This window comes from Uranotaenia lowii, chromosome 3, assembly GCF_029784155.1.
Source record: "Uranotaenia lowii strain MFRU-FL chromosome 3, ASM2978415v1, whole genome shotgun sequence".
In the NCBI taxonomy this organism is placed as follows: domain Eukaryota; kingdom Metazoa; phylum Arthropoda; class Insecta; order Diptera; family Culicidae; genus Uranotaenia; species Uranotaenia lowii.
Genome location: NC_073693.1, coordinates 108,950,769 through 108,966,136, shown reverse-complemented (window position 1 = coordinate 108,966,136; position 15,368 = coordinate 108,950,769). Strand labels below are relative to the sequence as shown.

Below are 15,368 nucleotides of genomic sequence, written 5' to 3'. Positions count from 1 at the left end.
GACTAGAACATTAATGAAAAATAAATATGACGTTGCATTTTTGTCAGAGGTCTGGACAAAAAAAGATTTTGAAAAATCTAAATATAAGGTGCCAGGGTTTTTTACATATTTGGACTCTAGAGATGATGGATACGGAGGTACTGGTTTGATTATCAACAAAACACTCAAAACATGCGAAATTAAAGTACCTTCATTCCCAAAAATACAAGCAGTCGCTAGAAAAATTGTAAAAACTGATTTAGTGTTAGTTTCGATATACGTCGCACCAAACATATCCCATGTTGACATGAAAGTTTGTTTAAAATCGGTTTATCAAGAATTGTCAAAATACCCGAAGGTGATAGTGGGCGGCGACTTCAACTCCCATCATAGCTCATGGGATCCCATTCACTCAGACAACAAAGGAACAGCGTTATTCGACCTAATCAATGAAGAAAACATAATTTTATTAAATGACGGTAAACCAACTTACGTTCCGACAGAGCTAGGGAAAAGGTCTTCTACCATCGATCTGGTTTTAGTCAGTCCACCCATTTTTCAAAGTGTGTCGATGGTTGTGCTTGACTATGGAATTGGGAGCAGACATTTATAGAAAGCTATAGAAATCAATATCAGTATGGCCAGGGGCGGTCCTAGAGCTGGCTCTTGGGGGGGGTGGTTTTCCAAATTTTCAAAAATCAGTCAATAACGTAAATATATAGCGAAAAAAACGTTCATTTGGAGAGTGCGAGTGGGGGGATGGAGGGAGGGGGGTTTGTGTGCAGTTTCAAATGAGACTTTAATATTTGCTGCACACCAGACCCGTGCGATGGACACGTCCATGGGTGAGGGATTTCGAATTTCAAATTTTGTTAGAAATTATAAAATATCTACCATAAAAAGGACAATAATAAGCAAATTGATTTCTAAAACCATATTGAAACCCATAATCATCACACATACTCTAAAAAAAGATACTAATACGAATCAAATTAAATCAGAATCAAAATTTCAAATCAATTTTATTTCCGGTTAGTCATTAATAATTCATTCGAAATGTTGATACTTATTCTGAGCAAAACAAAAATTCAAGCACATATTTTCAAAACATCAAAAACGGAATGCGAATTAAAACTTGGAATAAAGCCAGAATTTGAAGCTTCGGGCATAACAATCAGTGCACAGAAGAAGAACAGATCATATTTGATTTGATATGACCTGATTTGATAAGAAATTAAACTCGAATTCTTACAAAAAATCAGATCAGGCCAGAATATTTAATTGATAATAGTGTAAATTATCAACCATATTAATTTACATTTCTTTTCTTCAATTTCAATTTTAGTTTCGGTTGAAAAATTCCTCTGTAATGTAATTCATTTGAAATACTATTCAATCACAATTTGAAATGTGAATTATCGACGAGGAAATTATATTCATTTTGAACTTCAGAGAATTTATTCGAAATAAGTAGATGATTAATTTAAAAATGAAAATAATTAATTCTATCAAGTTATCAAGTTTATAGCTTTATGTATTTAAACTACAACAACAATTCATCATCACTGACAAAGTACAATTCGGGAAATGGAAGAGTTCTTTAACGATCAAACACGAAACTGATCCCTTTTATTTTTTCATTTATTCATTTGTTTGTTTTTTATCTATGAGGAATGAATTGATGACATGTGATTAAAATGCTTCTTATAAAATTCTACTTTCTCATTTTCAATATCCATACATTTATAACTTTCTATTTGACAAGAATTTTCATAATGTTGAAATGTTCTTAGTTATGTTCTTTTAATTTTCATCGATAAGGTCGATAAATAAAATTAACAAACAAAATCGCGGTGACTAACTCTTCATAAATTTAAATATAATATGAAGATGAAAAAGATTAGTTAATAACATTTGAAAATGATTTTTCTAATAAAAACGTCTTTCCAAAATAATGCAAGAGATAGCATTTTGGTGTCTATGTTTTAATGATTGAATTAGTAGAACTCGTACTTCAACTAGATTTTGTTTATCACCTCTCGTTTTGGTGATATGGAGTTTATATAGAGTTTTTAAAAGAATCAGTTTTGAGTGAAATCAATCATTGATAATTGATGAATTTACAAGTTAACATGAAAATAAACTGATTCTGAACTTGTTAATTATATTTTATTCCATTAAGAAATACTACTTTCATGATGATGAATGATCTTAAAAAAATCTACAGTGTTTAATAATTCAAACACAAGAATTTCTGGCATTATTGACTAAAGAAAGTTTAAAAAAACAAAGATTTTATTTTATTGAAAAATTTGCTGAAGTCTGAAAAACGATTTGGTTTCTACTTTGAGAAATATCTTAAATCCTATGTAGTCATTACTTCTCTAAACATTCGTTGAAAGTCTATTATTTTACAAAATTGGGAACAGTAAATAAGCAGAAAACTTAAATTAAAAAAATTTCACAGAAGTCAAAATTACTTGCGTTCTTGAGGAAAGAAATGTGATATGAACCCTTATTTCGAATTTTTATTGTCATGTTTAAAAGTTTTGTCAGAAAAGTGCAGAATTTTCTTGAATAATGTTTAACCTATTTGAAAATAATTTAGGGCACCAACATAAGTCAAAATTAGCTCTTAAATTCTTTTCATTTAAAAAAGTTTTAATTCTGTGGCTATGTGAATTTATAAAAAAAACCCTTTTGAATGTGGAGTTGAACATTGAGATAAAAAATAGAGGCTGAAATTGGGTTCTTGAAAAAATATTTCATATCAGCATAAAATTTATGTTGATTCAAACAATTTTTTGGATTTATGTGATAAATCATCAAAGTAATGGATGAATTTGATTAGATTACTTCTTAAAAAAACAATATTTCACGACCATGATGCACACTGCTTCTCCTCTTCCCTTATAAATTTCATTTAAATTAATTAGAGGTTTATATTTAAAAAAAAATTAGAAATTAGAGAAGTTTAACAAACTTTCTTACATACTTATTTTGATATCCTTTTAAATAGCATATACATCCTTTTATAAAACAATCTGCGAATCTTTAATATTCACTGCGATCAATTGTTGACAAAAGGATAATTTTCGTCATTTGTATATTGAGCAGTTTAAAAATTATCAATTTAAGAACTCTTTAAAAAACCTTCCGAGATAAATGTAATTTTACAAATGAAAAATAATATCACCGTAAAACTCTCACCAAAATTATAGTGATTCTCGTTTTCCATCAATACCTTTTGAAATCTAAACATTTATTTGAGAATGTGTGAACAATTGCTATGAATTTAAAACTGAATGTTTTATTATTTTTCAGAATCGTTATTTTGCTGAATCGTGATTCGAAAAAACTAATTAATATAAACTCTTGTTTCGATTCTTCAATTTCTAAATAGAAATTTAATTCTAAAAAAAAATATTAAAATCAAATTCTTAGGTATGCAACTTTCGGAACTTTATTTTTATTTGTTTTCTCTTAATGCAGCTCTCATAGATTTTAAAATTTATTGTAACTGAATCGAAAGATACAGTTACAAATTTGAAACAAATGATTTTGTAAATAAGTGAAAAATAGTATTTTTGCTTCATACATTTAATATTTCCAAACATAATGTATAATTTGTTACTTTGATTTATCGGCCTAGCGGTGAAAAGTGATGTCCTTTTTAGTAGGGACATCTAAAGATTATGAAATTTTTTGTATATAGATGGATAGAAGGTTAGAAGAAATGAAAGATGGTGAAAATGAGCGGGTAGAATTTGTCTAGAAGCATTACCATCACATACCAAATTTTTGTTCCTCACGAGCCTACTACTATGAAGTGGTAGATACAGATAGAGTTGCATCTACCACCACACATTAGTAGGCTTAGCGTGGTCCGCCCCACAAGCGAGAACTTGTAGTGCGGACGAACAAAAAGATGGTATGTGATCGCTCAGATAAGCTCCCTTTAACTCAGAAACGCATCTATCGATGTTTTAAGTCTTCTCAGTTTGTTATCTTCGCATTCGTTACATGCGGGGTTTGCATGCGAAACGGTACGGTCGATAGTCTGATAGTGACCAACCACCGATGCTATGATGTCGTGTTTTTATTTCTTTTTGGCCAAAGTTATTTAATTTTATGAAGAGATTAACCACCGTAATTTTTGTTTGTTACTTTGATTTATCGGCCTGGCGGTGAAAAGTGATGTCCTTTTTAGTAGGGACATCTAAAGATTATGAAATTTTTTATATAGATGGATAGAAGGTTAGAAGAAATGAAAGATGGTGAAAATGAGCGGGTAGAATTTGTCTAGAAACATTACCATCACATACCAAATTTAGTAGGCTCGTGAGGAACAAAAATTTGGTATGTGATGGTAATGCTTCTAGACAAATTCTACCCGCTCATTTTCACCATCTTTCATTTCTTCTAACCTTCTATCCATCTATATAAAAAATTTCATAATCTTTAGATGTCCCTACTAAAAAGGACATCACTTTTCACCGCTAGGCCGATAAATCAAAGTAACAAACAAAAATTACGGTGGTTAATCTCTTCATATAATGTATAATTTAAAATGAAAATAAAAAAGTGTTCATTTCTTATAGCTTATACTATTTTTCAATGAAAAGTCCTTGTTCTCGAGAAAATAGTCGAGTTATGACGGGATATTATTATCACTGGTTTTATCTCATCTGGGAAAAATTAATACATAGGCAAGTTTTTGGAGCATTTGTTTTAAAACCTGTTTTTGGAGGTATATTCCTGAACTCAATTTTTATCAGGTTTTGTTCATCACCTCTAATTTAAAAAGTAGTATTATCAGTATTTTTGGAAAATTGAATAGATATGATTGTATAAAAATCTATAAAAGATTCATATATGGTCGGCAATTTCGAATTCAACACTGTAGGTGCTATAACAAAAGTAATTTGGTGAAAATTGGTCTAGGGGATTGCAAGTTACAGCGATTTTTTTCCAATTTTAAGAAGTTAAGAAATTAATAAATTCTTTTATTTAACAATCACCCCCACGGAGTGGAAAATTTTGAAAATTCCATAGAACATCCACTAGGAAATGTTCGAACTTTTCATAGAAATTCTAGCGTTTGCGAGTATTTTGTAACGGTTTTTTGCCGCTTGGGGGGGGTGATCACCCCGATCACCCCCCCCATAGGACCGCGCCTGAGTATGGCAAGCCCAACGAAGTCTAGAACATTCATCAATCAAGCTAAGGTTAAGGAGGCTTTTGACAAGGTCGACCTACTCACGGTATCAACATTTCAAGAACTTCAAGTTATGTCTAAGAAAATACTCAAACAGGCTAGGCAAAAAGACATATATGTAGCGAAATTCTGGTGGAGCGACGAAGTCGAAGAGGCATGGCAGGCAAAGCGAGAGGCAAGGGCTGCATTCAATAGGAATGGTGGCATGAAGGAGCTGATTGAACTAAAAAAAGCTGAAGCTATATTTACCAAGAAAAAACTAGAAGCATCAAAAAAAAGATTTGAGGAATTTGTGGCTAGTTTTGATCCTCGCACACCATCAAAGCAGGTATGGGAGAAAATACGACAACTGACTGGGAAGAAGAAAAAAGCAGATAATGTGCTAGTACATGACGACCCGATAATGGCACAGAATTTTCTTAATAAACACTTTCCAAAAGAGAGCACACTCCAAATAGCACCCCACTCTCAACCAAAATATGACATTATTACTTCAGAATTCTGGGAAACTTACCTAGCAGGAAGAAGCAACTCTGCTCCAGGCCCAGATGGCCTCAAATATAGCTCCCTGAAATTACTTAAATCGGAGGTGAAAAATAGTATCATTAGAGATATGAATAGGATTTGGAAAACCTGCTTAATACCCGACGAAATGAGAAGCATAAAAATTGTTGCTATCCCCAAGCCTGGCAAAAATCCTGAAACTGTAGAGGGGACTAGACCGATATCGTTAGTCAATTGCGGCCTTAAGATGCTAAACGCAGCTGTTTTAGAAAAGCTACAATATCATCTAGACAACCGAAATATAATCCCCGAACTTTCGTTTGGATTTCGAAAACGCAGATCCACTGTCAGCTGTCTAGAATTTGTCACAAATAAAATATCACAGGTGAGACGCAACAAGCAGATCGCTGCAGCCGTCTTCGTTGATTTGTCAAATGCATTCAACTCAGTAAAAATAGAAACCTTAGAACAAACGATGCTATCCAACGGAATCCCACCAGAATTCTCGAGCTGGATGATAGCTTTTTTAGCCAACAGACCGGTGCAATTCCGTGTTGGTAACGAAAACTTAATAAGATATATCAGTCAGGGTCTGCCACAGGGCGACGTATTATCACCTACAATGTTCAACATCTACACAGCACAACTACACAATATAAAAGTGGAAGGTGTTGTGCTAGTTCAATACGCAGATGACTTTGCGATAATCATAGAAGGACGCAACTTAGAAGAAATCCAGGATCGCGGACAGCGGTTTATTAATGCCTTTACTGCGAAAGCCAGGCTCTTGAACTTTATTATAAATTCACAGAAGACCAAGGCGGTGTTATTTAATAACAGCAGAAAATACCTCAATATCTCAATTGAAGGTGATACAATTGAAACGGTGAGAATGCACACTTATCTTGGAGTTTTACTTGATAAAACTTTACGATTCGGTCCGCATATCCGAGAACTGCAGCATAAGTTAACAGAAAGGCTAAACATGATTAAAGTTATCAGCGGAATAAAATACGGAAGTCATCCGGAAACGCTGGGATTGGTATACAATGCCCTTTTCAGAGGTTTCATTGAATATGGTTCGGGTATCTACGGATCAGCCAGTGCTACCAATCTTTCAAGACTAGACAAAATAAACAACGCTTGCCTACGAAAGGTAACAGGATGTACTAAGACGACACCTCTTAACACCTTGCACGCTCTGGCAGCTCAAGTTCCTCTTCGCTTCAGAAGACTTAAGGTGATAGGACGACAAGTAGCAAAGCACTGTTATGGAAAGACTCCAGTTTGGCAACAACTATCTCAGCCAAGTATAAACGAAGAAAACCGACTATCACTGATTGAGAAAATATACCAAAATAACAAACACATTTTAATCGATATGTCCTCACTGATCAAAAGTAACCTGCGATTTGAAGATATACAAATATGTACGACATTGAACAATGATTTGTGGCCTAAAAAGAGAACAGACGTTAAGGTACTGAAGCAACTTACCTTATTTCTGATACACGGAACGTATAAGGACCGACAAGTCATCTATACTGATGCTTCTAGCGACGGAGAAGTCTGCGGTATTGGCGTCTATCATGAGACAAGAAACATCAAAATTAGTCTACGCCTAAAACATTTCGTGTGCATCATGTCTGCTGAGCTAGAAGCCATCCTTGTGGCACTGAAGTACATATCGACGAATTCTCTATCTGGCGCTGTAATTATGACAGATTCGAAATCTGGTTGTGAGTTATTAAGAAGCAGCATAACTAAACGTGAACGAGATCAGGTAGTACAACAGATTCTTCACATGGCAACAACAACAGGAACAATAATTCAGTGGATACCCGGTCACACTGGTGTCAACGGCAACGAAATGGCAGACCAACTGGCCAAAGCTGAACTCAGCAATCAACATACCTGTAACAACAAAATAATGATACATGATGCAATGAACTACTTTGGCTCACTTAGTGAAGAAGTGGCACAGCAATGATATCTGAATTACACGAGCGAACTGGGAAAGGGTCGCAAGTTCTTCCAGATCAGCAACACTATCCCGAAAAAACCCTGGCACCACAAATTACCTCTAGATAATATTGAAATCCGCACACTAAACAGATTGTTATCCGGGCATGATTACTCCAATTATTGGCTTAATAAAATGAAAATAGTAGAGGAAGGCCTCTGCGAAATGTGCGAAGTAATAGACAACTCAGAGCACGCCATATTTTTCTGCGCAAAGTACTATTCGACTAGGCAAAAATACAATCTAGATCAATTCCGAAATATATATCAAATCTACGAGAAGAAAGACGTTGACCTTTTACAAAATGTAGTACGCTTCTTACGTGAAATCAAGAGCTCCATATAAATAGAACCGAAAACATAAATAAACTACAATCAACAACCTAACAGGGTTACCAAAAATTGTTTAAAAGTTGCAATATTAGCAACAAAAAAACACAATCAGTCTACATGACTTAAAACATTACTGTTGGCAACATAGCAACACTGCTGTGCCATCCCCGCCAGAGACTTGACGTTAAGTCAGCTGGCACACAGAACGAAGAAGAAGAAGATTAATAGGTGTCGGACAAAGCACAATGTAGTGCCAGAGCTATCAAGGTTCGACACGCGTTTCGGGCAGTGTTGCACCCGAATCTCGTGTGCGACCTGAAGAAGTGCGATCGACAACTCGATTTGCGCTTCGGGACCACACGATCTTCTAATCGAGTAGTTGCGCAAAGTGATGACTTAATTCAACACTAGATGTGTCGGAGGATTCTGGGTTTTACACGTGGCTCAGGGGGTCTTCTCCCCTGACTCGAGTGTGCGACCAGAGAAAGTGTCGTCGACTACTCGTTTTGTGTATCTGGACTTCCTGGACCGGATTCGCAAAGCAAGTAGTTGCGCTAAAGTGTGGACCTTTTTCAACACGAGGGATGTCGGATCTTAACTCGTTAGAGGATCGAGAGGTCGTGCATCGAATCGTGTTGAAATGAGGTCGTTGCTGATAAGCGGATTCGAAAACGAGTATTGCCTTGGAGCTCGATAGTCTCCCACTATTGAAGGATAGAGTGTTAAACAGTTAGAGGTGGGAACAAAGGTCAGAGGCCCCAGGTAAACTTGATGGGGTAGGGATTACAATGTTACTTGTGAAATTGTATCATGAGTCGTCCAATTGCACCTATGGACCCAAAGTAGCAAACTGAGGGGACGCGGTGGCTCGACGTGACTTGGAATGCAATCCGTAAAATGGATTTACCACCTGGGTTAACTAATAAAAAAAGGCCTAATCCCCCGAGGAGCAGACAAACACCGCGAATCAGTGGCAGTTCCCCAAGCGCTCACATCGACCCGGCGTTGGCCTCCAGGTAGACAGTCAACCGACCTACCTCCACTGTTAGGCAACCACTAGGGGTTTTCAAAGAGAGAATATACTATACCCATCAAGAGCGCCGCTTACGTAATTAAGAAATTTTCCCTTAATTACTCCGACTATCAAGCAGTAAATTCACATTGCACAGCAGGATAACTCTTTTAATCTGTTTCTCTAGGAAGTTGATGTCTTCGTGGTCGTTCGACAGGGTAGAATAGTTCCAGGTCGTCGGAATACGCTTGTTGAATTACAGTATGAACATTGTCGGCCCTAAGTAACTGCCGTGAGGTCTTTCGAAAGATTCAGCGATTATTTCTTTTCATCTACTCAAATAACTACGAAACCAATTCAGTAAAAGCCACGCCGATACCGATACGTACCAAGCTGCTAACAGGTCGGTGTTAGTGCTGACAGTTTTTGAATCCGCTTTTCACAGCAGATATGAACATCAGTAAGTTCGGGATCATGATCGATTGCCCTGGGGAGATTGGATATAAGTGGTGAAAACACTACAGAATTTTTCAGCAAATATATAATCTATAAGATGCAGGATCGGAAGTTCCCGTCCGTCATTTGAAGAAACCATTCCAGACGAACGTATACTCTACTTCATCACATTCGCGATTTTTTTTCGTCGAAAGACAGTGTCTACAGAAAACAGTTGGTGGGCGTTCTTGCGAATTATATTGAACCCTTTTGCGAGATTGTCGTTCTGTCAATTTCAGTATATTTGCTACATCCGCTACACAATCTATCTCTAGCGCTAATACTTGAACGGCATTAGACTGATAACACTCAGTTAAGACTACAGCGAAGATGAAAGTTGTCCATGATGAAATTGCCACATTTTGAAATTGCTCTAACTTTTTAACCATTGGGTAGAATTTAATGAAAATTTAGGTGGATTTAGTTCATAGTGTATTGTTTACATCCTACAAGTTTTAAAGTCCTGTGATCCTAGCTCTCGGAAATGGAGTCGAAAGAACAGCTCGTGCGTGATTAAATCTTGCGCATTCATCACGAGAACAAGGATCTCTAGCATCGTTCCATCGCTAAAACTTTGGGAATCGCGAATTCCACGGTGTCGCGAGTGATTAAGCGGTTCGAGGAACGATTGACCACCGATCGGAAACCCAGAAGTGAGGGAAAAAGTATTCCATACAAAACCGAAAATCACTACCGCGTAGTTGGGGCCTTCAACCTAAACCCGAACCCCTCCGTTCGGGATGTGGCTAAGAAGCTGCACCTAAGCCGAAGTCTTGTCCAGAAGGCCAAAACTAAGGCTGGGCTTCGAACGTTCAAGATGCAAAAGGCCCCTAATCGCGACGAGAAGCAGAGCAAGTCCGCCAAAACCCGTGCCAGGAAGTTGTACCTCAACATGCTGACGAAAGTTGAATGCTGCATCATGGACGACGAAACATATGTGAAGGCCGTCTTTAAACAGATCCCCAGCAACCTGTTCAGCGATAGTTGCCAAGGATAAGTTCCGCGTTCCGGAGCATGTCCGCACTCAGAAGATGTCCAAATTTGCGAAGAAATTCCTGGTTTGGCAAGCTATCTGCTCGTGCGGGAAGCGGAGTGCACCTTTCGTGATCCAGGACACGATGAACGGACAGGTGTACATGAAAGAGTGTCTCCAGAAGCAGCTGCTTCCTCTCCTGAAGGCCCACAACGTCCCAACAAACTTCTGGCCGGATTTTCCCTCATGCCACTACTCGAAGGACGTGCTGGAGGGGTATGCGGACAATAAGGTCAATTTCGTGCCGAAAATGTTCAACCCTGCCAACACCCCGGAGCTCCGCCCCATTAAGAAGTGGTGGGCGATTATGAAGCAGCACCTTCTTGAACGACCTAAGGTTTGATTCACAGGTTGTGCAGAATCGTATGGCCGGGGTTAAGGCAAAGGTGCGAGCATTTGAGTATGGACTGTAAATAAAATATGAGTAAAATGGTAATATGAAGTTTAATAGTTATTTTTCAATCCCTGAAAATTTGATAGCAATCGGATGAAAACTCGAATATTGCGAATCAATTTTGTGTGTGGCAATTTTATCGTGGACACCCTTTAAAGTCTGTTTCATTTAATATTGGAACACAAACAATTGCGTGTAGTTCAGTCATTTATTAACGAATTCATAATTTGTTTTTCATACAAATGTAGCATTTTCTTTACTCTTTCATAAAAAAAAATTAAAAAAATTATTCATTGCTGTTTCAAAGAAATTCTCGTACTTTTCCCGTAATACGGCACATTAGGCGGCGCACACCCTTTTCGTCCACCGTTTTGGCGATTTGATTCCACCAGTTCTTCATTTGAGTCATGTTCCTAACAAGTTTTCCCTTTGCCTTAAGCCTCCGCTTCGTGATTGCCCAGTATTTCTCTATCGGCCGGAACTGGGGGCAGTTTGGGGGGTTGAGGTCCTTCGGTATTACGCTGACCCCGTTCGTTGCGTACCATTCCATAACCGTTTTGCTGTAATGGCAGCTTGCGAGGTCCGGCCAAAACATTACTGGACGGTCGTGGGCACGAATAAACGGCAGAATCCGTTTCTGTAGGCACTCTTTTTTGTAGACTTCTGATGTCATTGTCTTGTCAGTGAGAAAGACTTTGGTTTTCTGTCCACAACTGCATATCCCCTGCCAAATCATGTACTTGCGGGCGAATTTACATCCCCCAGGTACATCCCCCCGAGCCGTCGCCAAATAAAATTTTTGACCTGGGATTTGCCCAAAGTCCGCCTTCACGTAGGTCTCATCGTCCATCAGAATACATCCGTCGAACTTGGTCAGCACTTGGTCGTACAGCTTTCGAGCACGGATTCTGGCCACATTGTTCTGCTTCAGCTTCCGATTTGGCTGTTTGCTGGCTCGGAATGACCTTATTCCTTCCCGGAGACGAATTCGTCGCACCGTACTGTGAGCGGCCTGGAACTTATTGGCCGAATCGCGGTCTGAAAGATTGGGATTCCTCTTGACGGCCTTGATGACTTTCCCACGCAGTTTCCGGTCGACAGTTCCACTCCGACGCTTCGAATGTGGCTTCCGAGCCGTCGTCAATGTTTCCTTGTACTGCTTGATAACACGCCATACGGTATTTCTGGGCATTTTAAGCTGTTTAGTTAGCTTCGATGCCGACAACAATGGATTTTCAAGAAAACTGTGCACAATTTGATCTCTCCGTTCGGCTTCCATGGCGGTTGTTTACAAAATGCTATCGTTTGGTTTTATGACATAAATACATGGTGAAAGGTAATGAATTTCCCGACACGTGGGTGAAAAAAGTTTCCAAATCCGTCCACTAGGAGCGCCACAATGAGCAAAAGAATTTGTTCCAATATTAAATGAAGCAGACTTTACTTGAAAAAATGTCACTTGACTTCGTGAAGAACGTTTCCTGCATGCGTAAAGTTCCATGTAACAAAATGACATACAAAATTATTCATTTTTTTAACGTTTATTCAGTTTTTTTATAGCACGTGACATCCAGAAAAGCATATGTAGACTCACCTATTCGTTAATGCCCATGATAGTTTGATTCCAAAATTTCTTAGGGTTTTCATAGTTTGAATATAGGCTGTATCACTGATTGTTATTTGGTTAATTATAAAAAAAAAATATTCTCGTTAAAATGAAACAAATTTCGTAACTAACATCGAAAGTTTTTATATATGAAACAAAATCTGAATTATTTTTCTGTTTTTTTTTTAAATTACGAGTCTAGTATCAGGGTATTTACGAATAATAAGGGGTTAAATTTCTAAAGTAAACATTGCACAAAACAGTTGAATGATAAATTTCCTTGCAGTAACCATATCTTTCAAAAATTTCATTTGAAATCTGTGAAATGATAACATTAGCAACAGTCTGGATCATTATATTAAACTCCAATCTCGAAATTCATAAATCACAAAGAAAAAAAATACAACAGGCGTTTTCAGACCTAAGCTGCCAAACTGTTGACCGGGGCGTCGGATTTGGATGGAATAGCGTCCGGATTTGAGAGCGGATCCAGTTCAGCAAACAGTTGATACCAACCGGCAAGGTCCTTACCGCCGGTCGATTTGGAGTTTTCTTTCGCGGGCTTTTTGCCTTCACCGGAACCACTTTCGGTAGCGTTGTTGTTCTTGGACAAACTTTGAAGGAAATTGCCGAACGAAAAATCGCTAGTCTGCTTTTCCGGTTTAGAGGTTGGGACCGATTGTTCACTTGAAGCCGCCCCGATGAGATCGTCTAACGGGTCACTCACGAGGTTTGCAGGATTGGTAAGCAAATTCGATGGCATGAAAGATGCTGGTCCCGAGAGGAAGTCTGAAAACTCATCATCTAGGCCGATGCCCAGAAGATCTGTCGAGCATGAAGCCGTGTTTGAAGGTTGTTGGGGAATGTCTGTCATAAGATCTGTCAAATGATCAGGAGCTACTGCTAAGATCTGTTCATCATCGTCATCAGCATTGCCTCTTTCAGCGGTTGATTCTTCTTTCTTATGTTTTTCTCCCAACTCATCCTTGTACTCGTCCTAGAATTTTAATTTTTATCTTAAGTTATCAAGCACTTAATAAAACTTATGGACTCTTACCTTAAAGAAAAGCATTTGATCATCATCAGCCAGCTTTCCGGTGGCCATCGGGTCGGTTTCCTCGGGGTTCTTGGCGTTCGGATTAGCTTGGGTGAGCTCCTTCAGTATCGCAAAGTTGTAGTGCGGATCTTTGGAGAGGCTCTTCAGAGCTGCTTTGTACGTATCATTCGTCTTCTTAGCGAACTGCAGAATCGTGTTCTGATAACCGACCAGGGCATGTGAGAACATGTTACACCGGGCCGCAGCCAGTAAATCGATCTGTTCAGATGGAGAAAACAAAATAAAAGGCTCACAGAGAATCGGGATCCGCAGAAATGTTTAAGATGTCTGATAACTCTAGCGGTGTGTTCCACCTTTTTAAAACCTCTGAAAAATGTATTTCTCAAGGAAACATTGCACTTTTGTCCGCACGGAGTAAATGCATCCATAATCCAGACATGTTGCGCATACCAAAAAATGTCACTTTCACCCACCAATTTTTGACGGTCGCCATGGAACGAGAGAAATAATTATATGAAGATTCACAATTCGAATTTAGAATTCAGATTCAGATTCAGAATGAATTCTGGAGTTGAAATTGAGCAAGTAGAGATTTTTGAAGGAGGCATTGAAATAATTTATGATCTAAGGAATCCGTGTAGTGAAATTGGAAAATAAAATGATTCCACTGTCATACGTTAACCCCATCACACGTGTATTTAATCAATTTTTAATAACCATTTTCATCGCATACTTAACTGAAAATGCTTTAAAATCTCTAATTATTCATCTTATCTTCTTCTAGAATCTTCAGAATCCAGATTTAAAATTCAGAATTGAGGTTATATTAAAATTTAGGATTCAGAATTGAGCTATAAAATTAAGATTGAGATTCGTGATAGAAAAATGTTCTTTGGTTGATTTTTACATGTCTTACCTTTTCCAGGCAATCCAAGCTGTACTTGTCGAACTTTGTCTTGGCCGCCTTGACGTGGCCCTGGGCTTTTCGAAACTTCTCCAGCCCTCTTCCGGTGTCCGGATCCAGCTGAATGCTGACCGATTTCATCCAACTTAGCGCTGCCCGATACTCGGTTCGTTCTTTTTCCATGCTCTGAATGGTTCTTTGGGTGTCCACTATGGCCCGCCCCTTAAAAGTTTGCACATCGTGGTGAAGTCTCAACAAAGGCACCCGGATCGTAATGCGCTGCTGTCCACAGTAGGAAATGGCTTTACCCGTGTTGGACATTAGCTTGCCCGTGGTCGGATTTTCTTTGGCCACCTCCCGGAGAAATTTTCCCAGGGAATTTTCCTCCTGGGCCAGGATACATACCCGTTCTTGGTACTGATCTATTATACGATATAGCTGCCGACAGCTTTCGGCAACCGATGTGAATAATTCAATTTTTGAATCCAATTCCCCATCGGAGGCTACAATATTTTCATCCTCCTTTGTCCCTGTATATTGGAGTGGAAATTTACTATTGCATATTGTAGGACTGTTTTTTTTCTCTCACCTAGTTTTCTCTGGACTGCCTTTTTGGTAACCCAAAATTGGTGCTGGAATTCGGATTTCAGCATTCTTGAGCAGTCCGATGGCCGTATGTCCGCGTTCGAAATCAATCGAACAACTTATTAAAATATATTGGAAATCAAAATTTACACCCCACAAACCGATGATGATGATGATTGCGCTCACGTTGACAACTGCATTTTGTATGCGTAGTGGAAAATTATCG

General features: G+C 38.2%; 1 protein-coding gene across 1 annotated transcript; it reads right to left on the bottom strand.

The window, feature by feature from the left end:
* Positions 1 to 12,762: 12,762 nt before the first annotated feature.
* LOC129750654 (islet cell autoantigen 1) lies at positions 12,763 to 15,368 on the bottom strand. The gene is made up of 4 exons (XM_055745659.1): positions 15,147 to 15,368; positions 14,570 to 15,087; positions 13,654 to 13,911; positions 12,763 to 13,593 (listed from the first exon to the last, which is right to left on the bottom strand). The coding sequence occupies exons 1-4, from the start codon at positions 15,208 to 15,210 to the stop codon at positions 13,018 to 13,020; spliced, it is 1,416 nt and encodes a 471-aa protein (XP_055601634.1). The 5' UTR covers positions 15,211 to 15,368; the 3' UTR covers positions 12,763 to 13,017.

Coding starts and splice junctions, on each gene's coding strand:
- LOC129750654 (XM_055745659.1), bottom strand. CDS start 15,210: ATGCTGAAATCCGAATTCCAGCACCAATTTTGGGTTACCAAAAAGGCA. Junction 15,088..15,146: donor GGCAGTCCAGAGAAAACTAG/GTGAGAGAAAAA, acceptor TCCAATATACAG/GGACAAAGGAGGATGAAAAT. Junction 13,912..14,569: donor GCTTGGATTGCCTGGAAAAG/GTAAGACATGTA, acceptor CCATCTGAACAG/ATCGATTTACTGGCTGCGGC.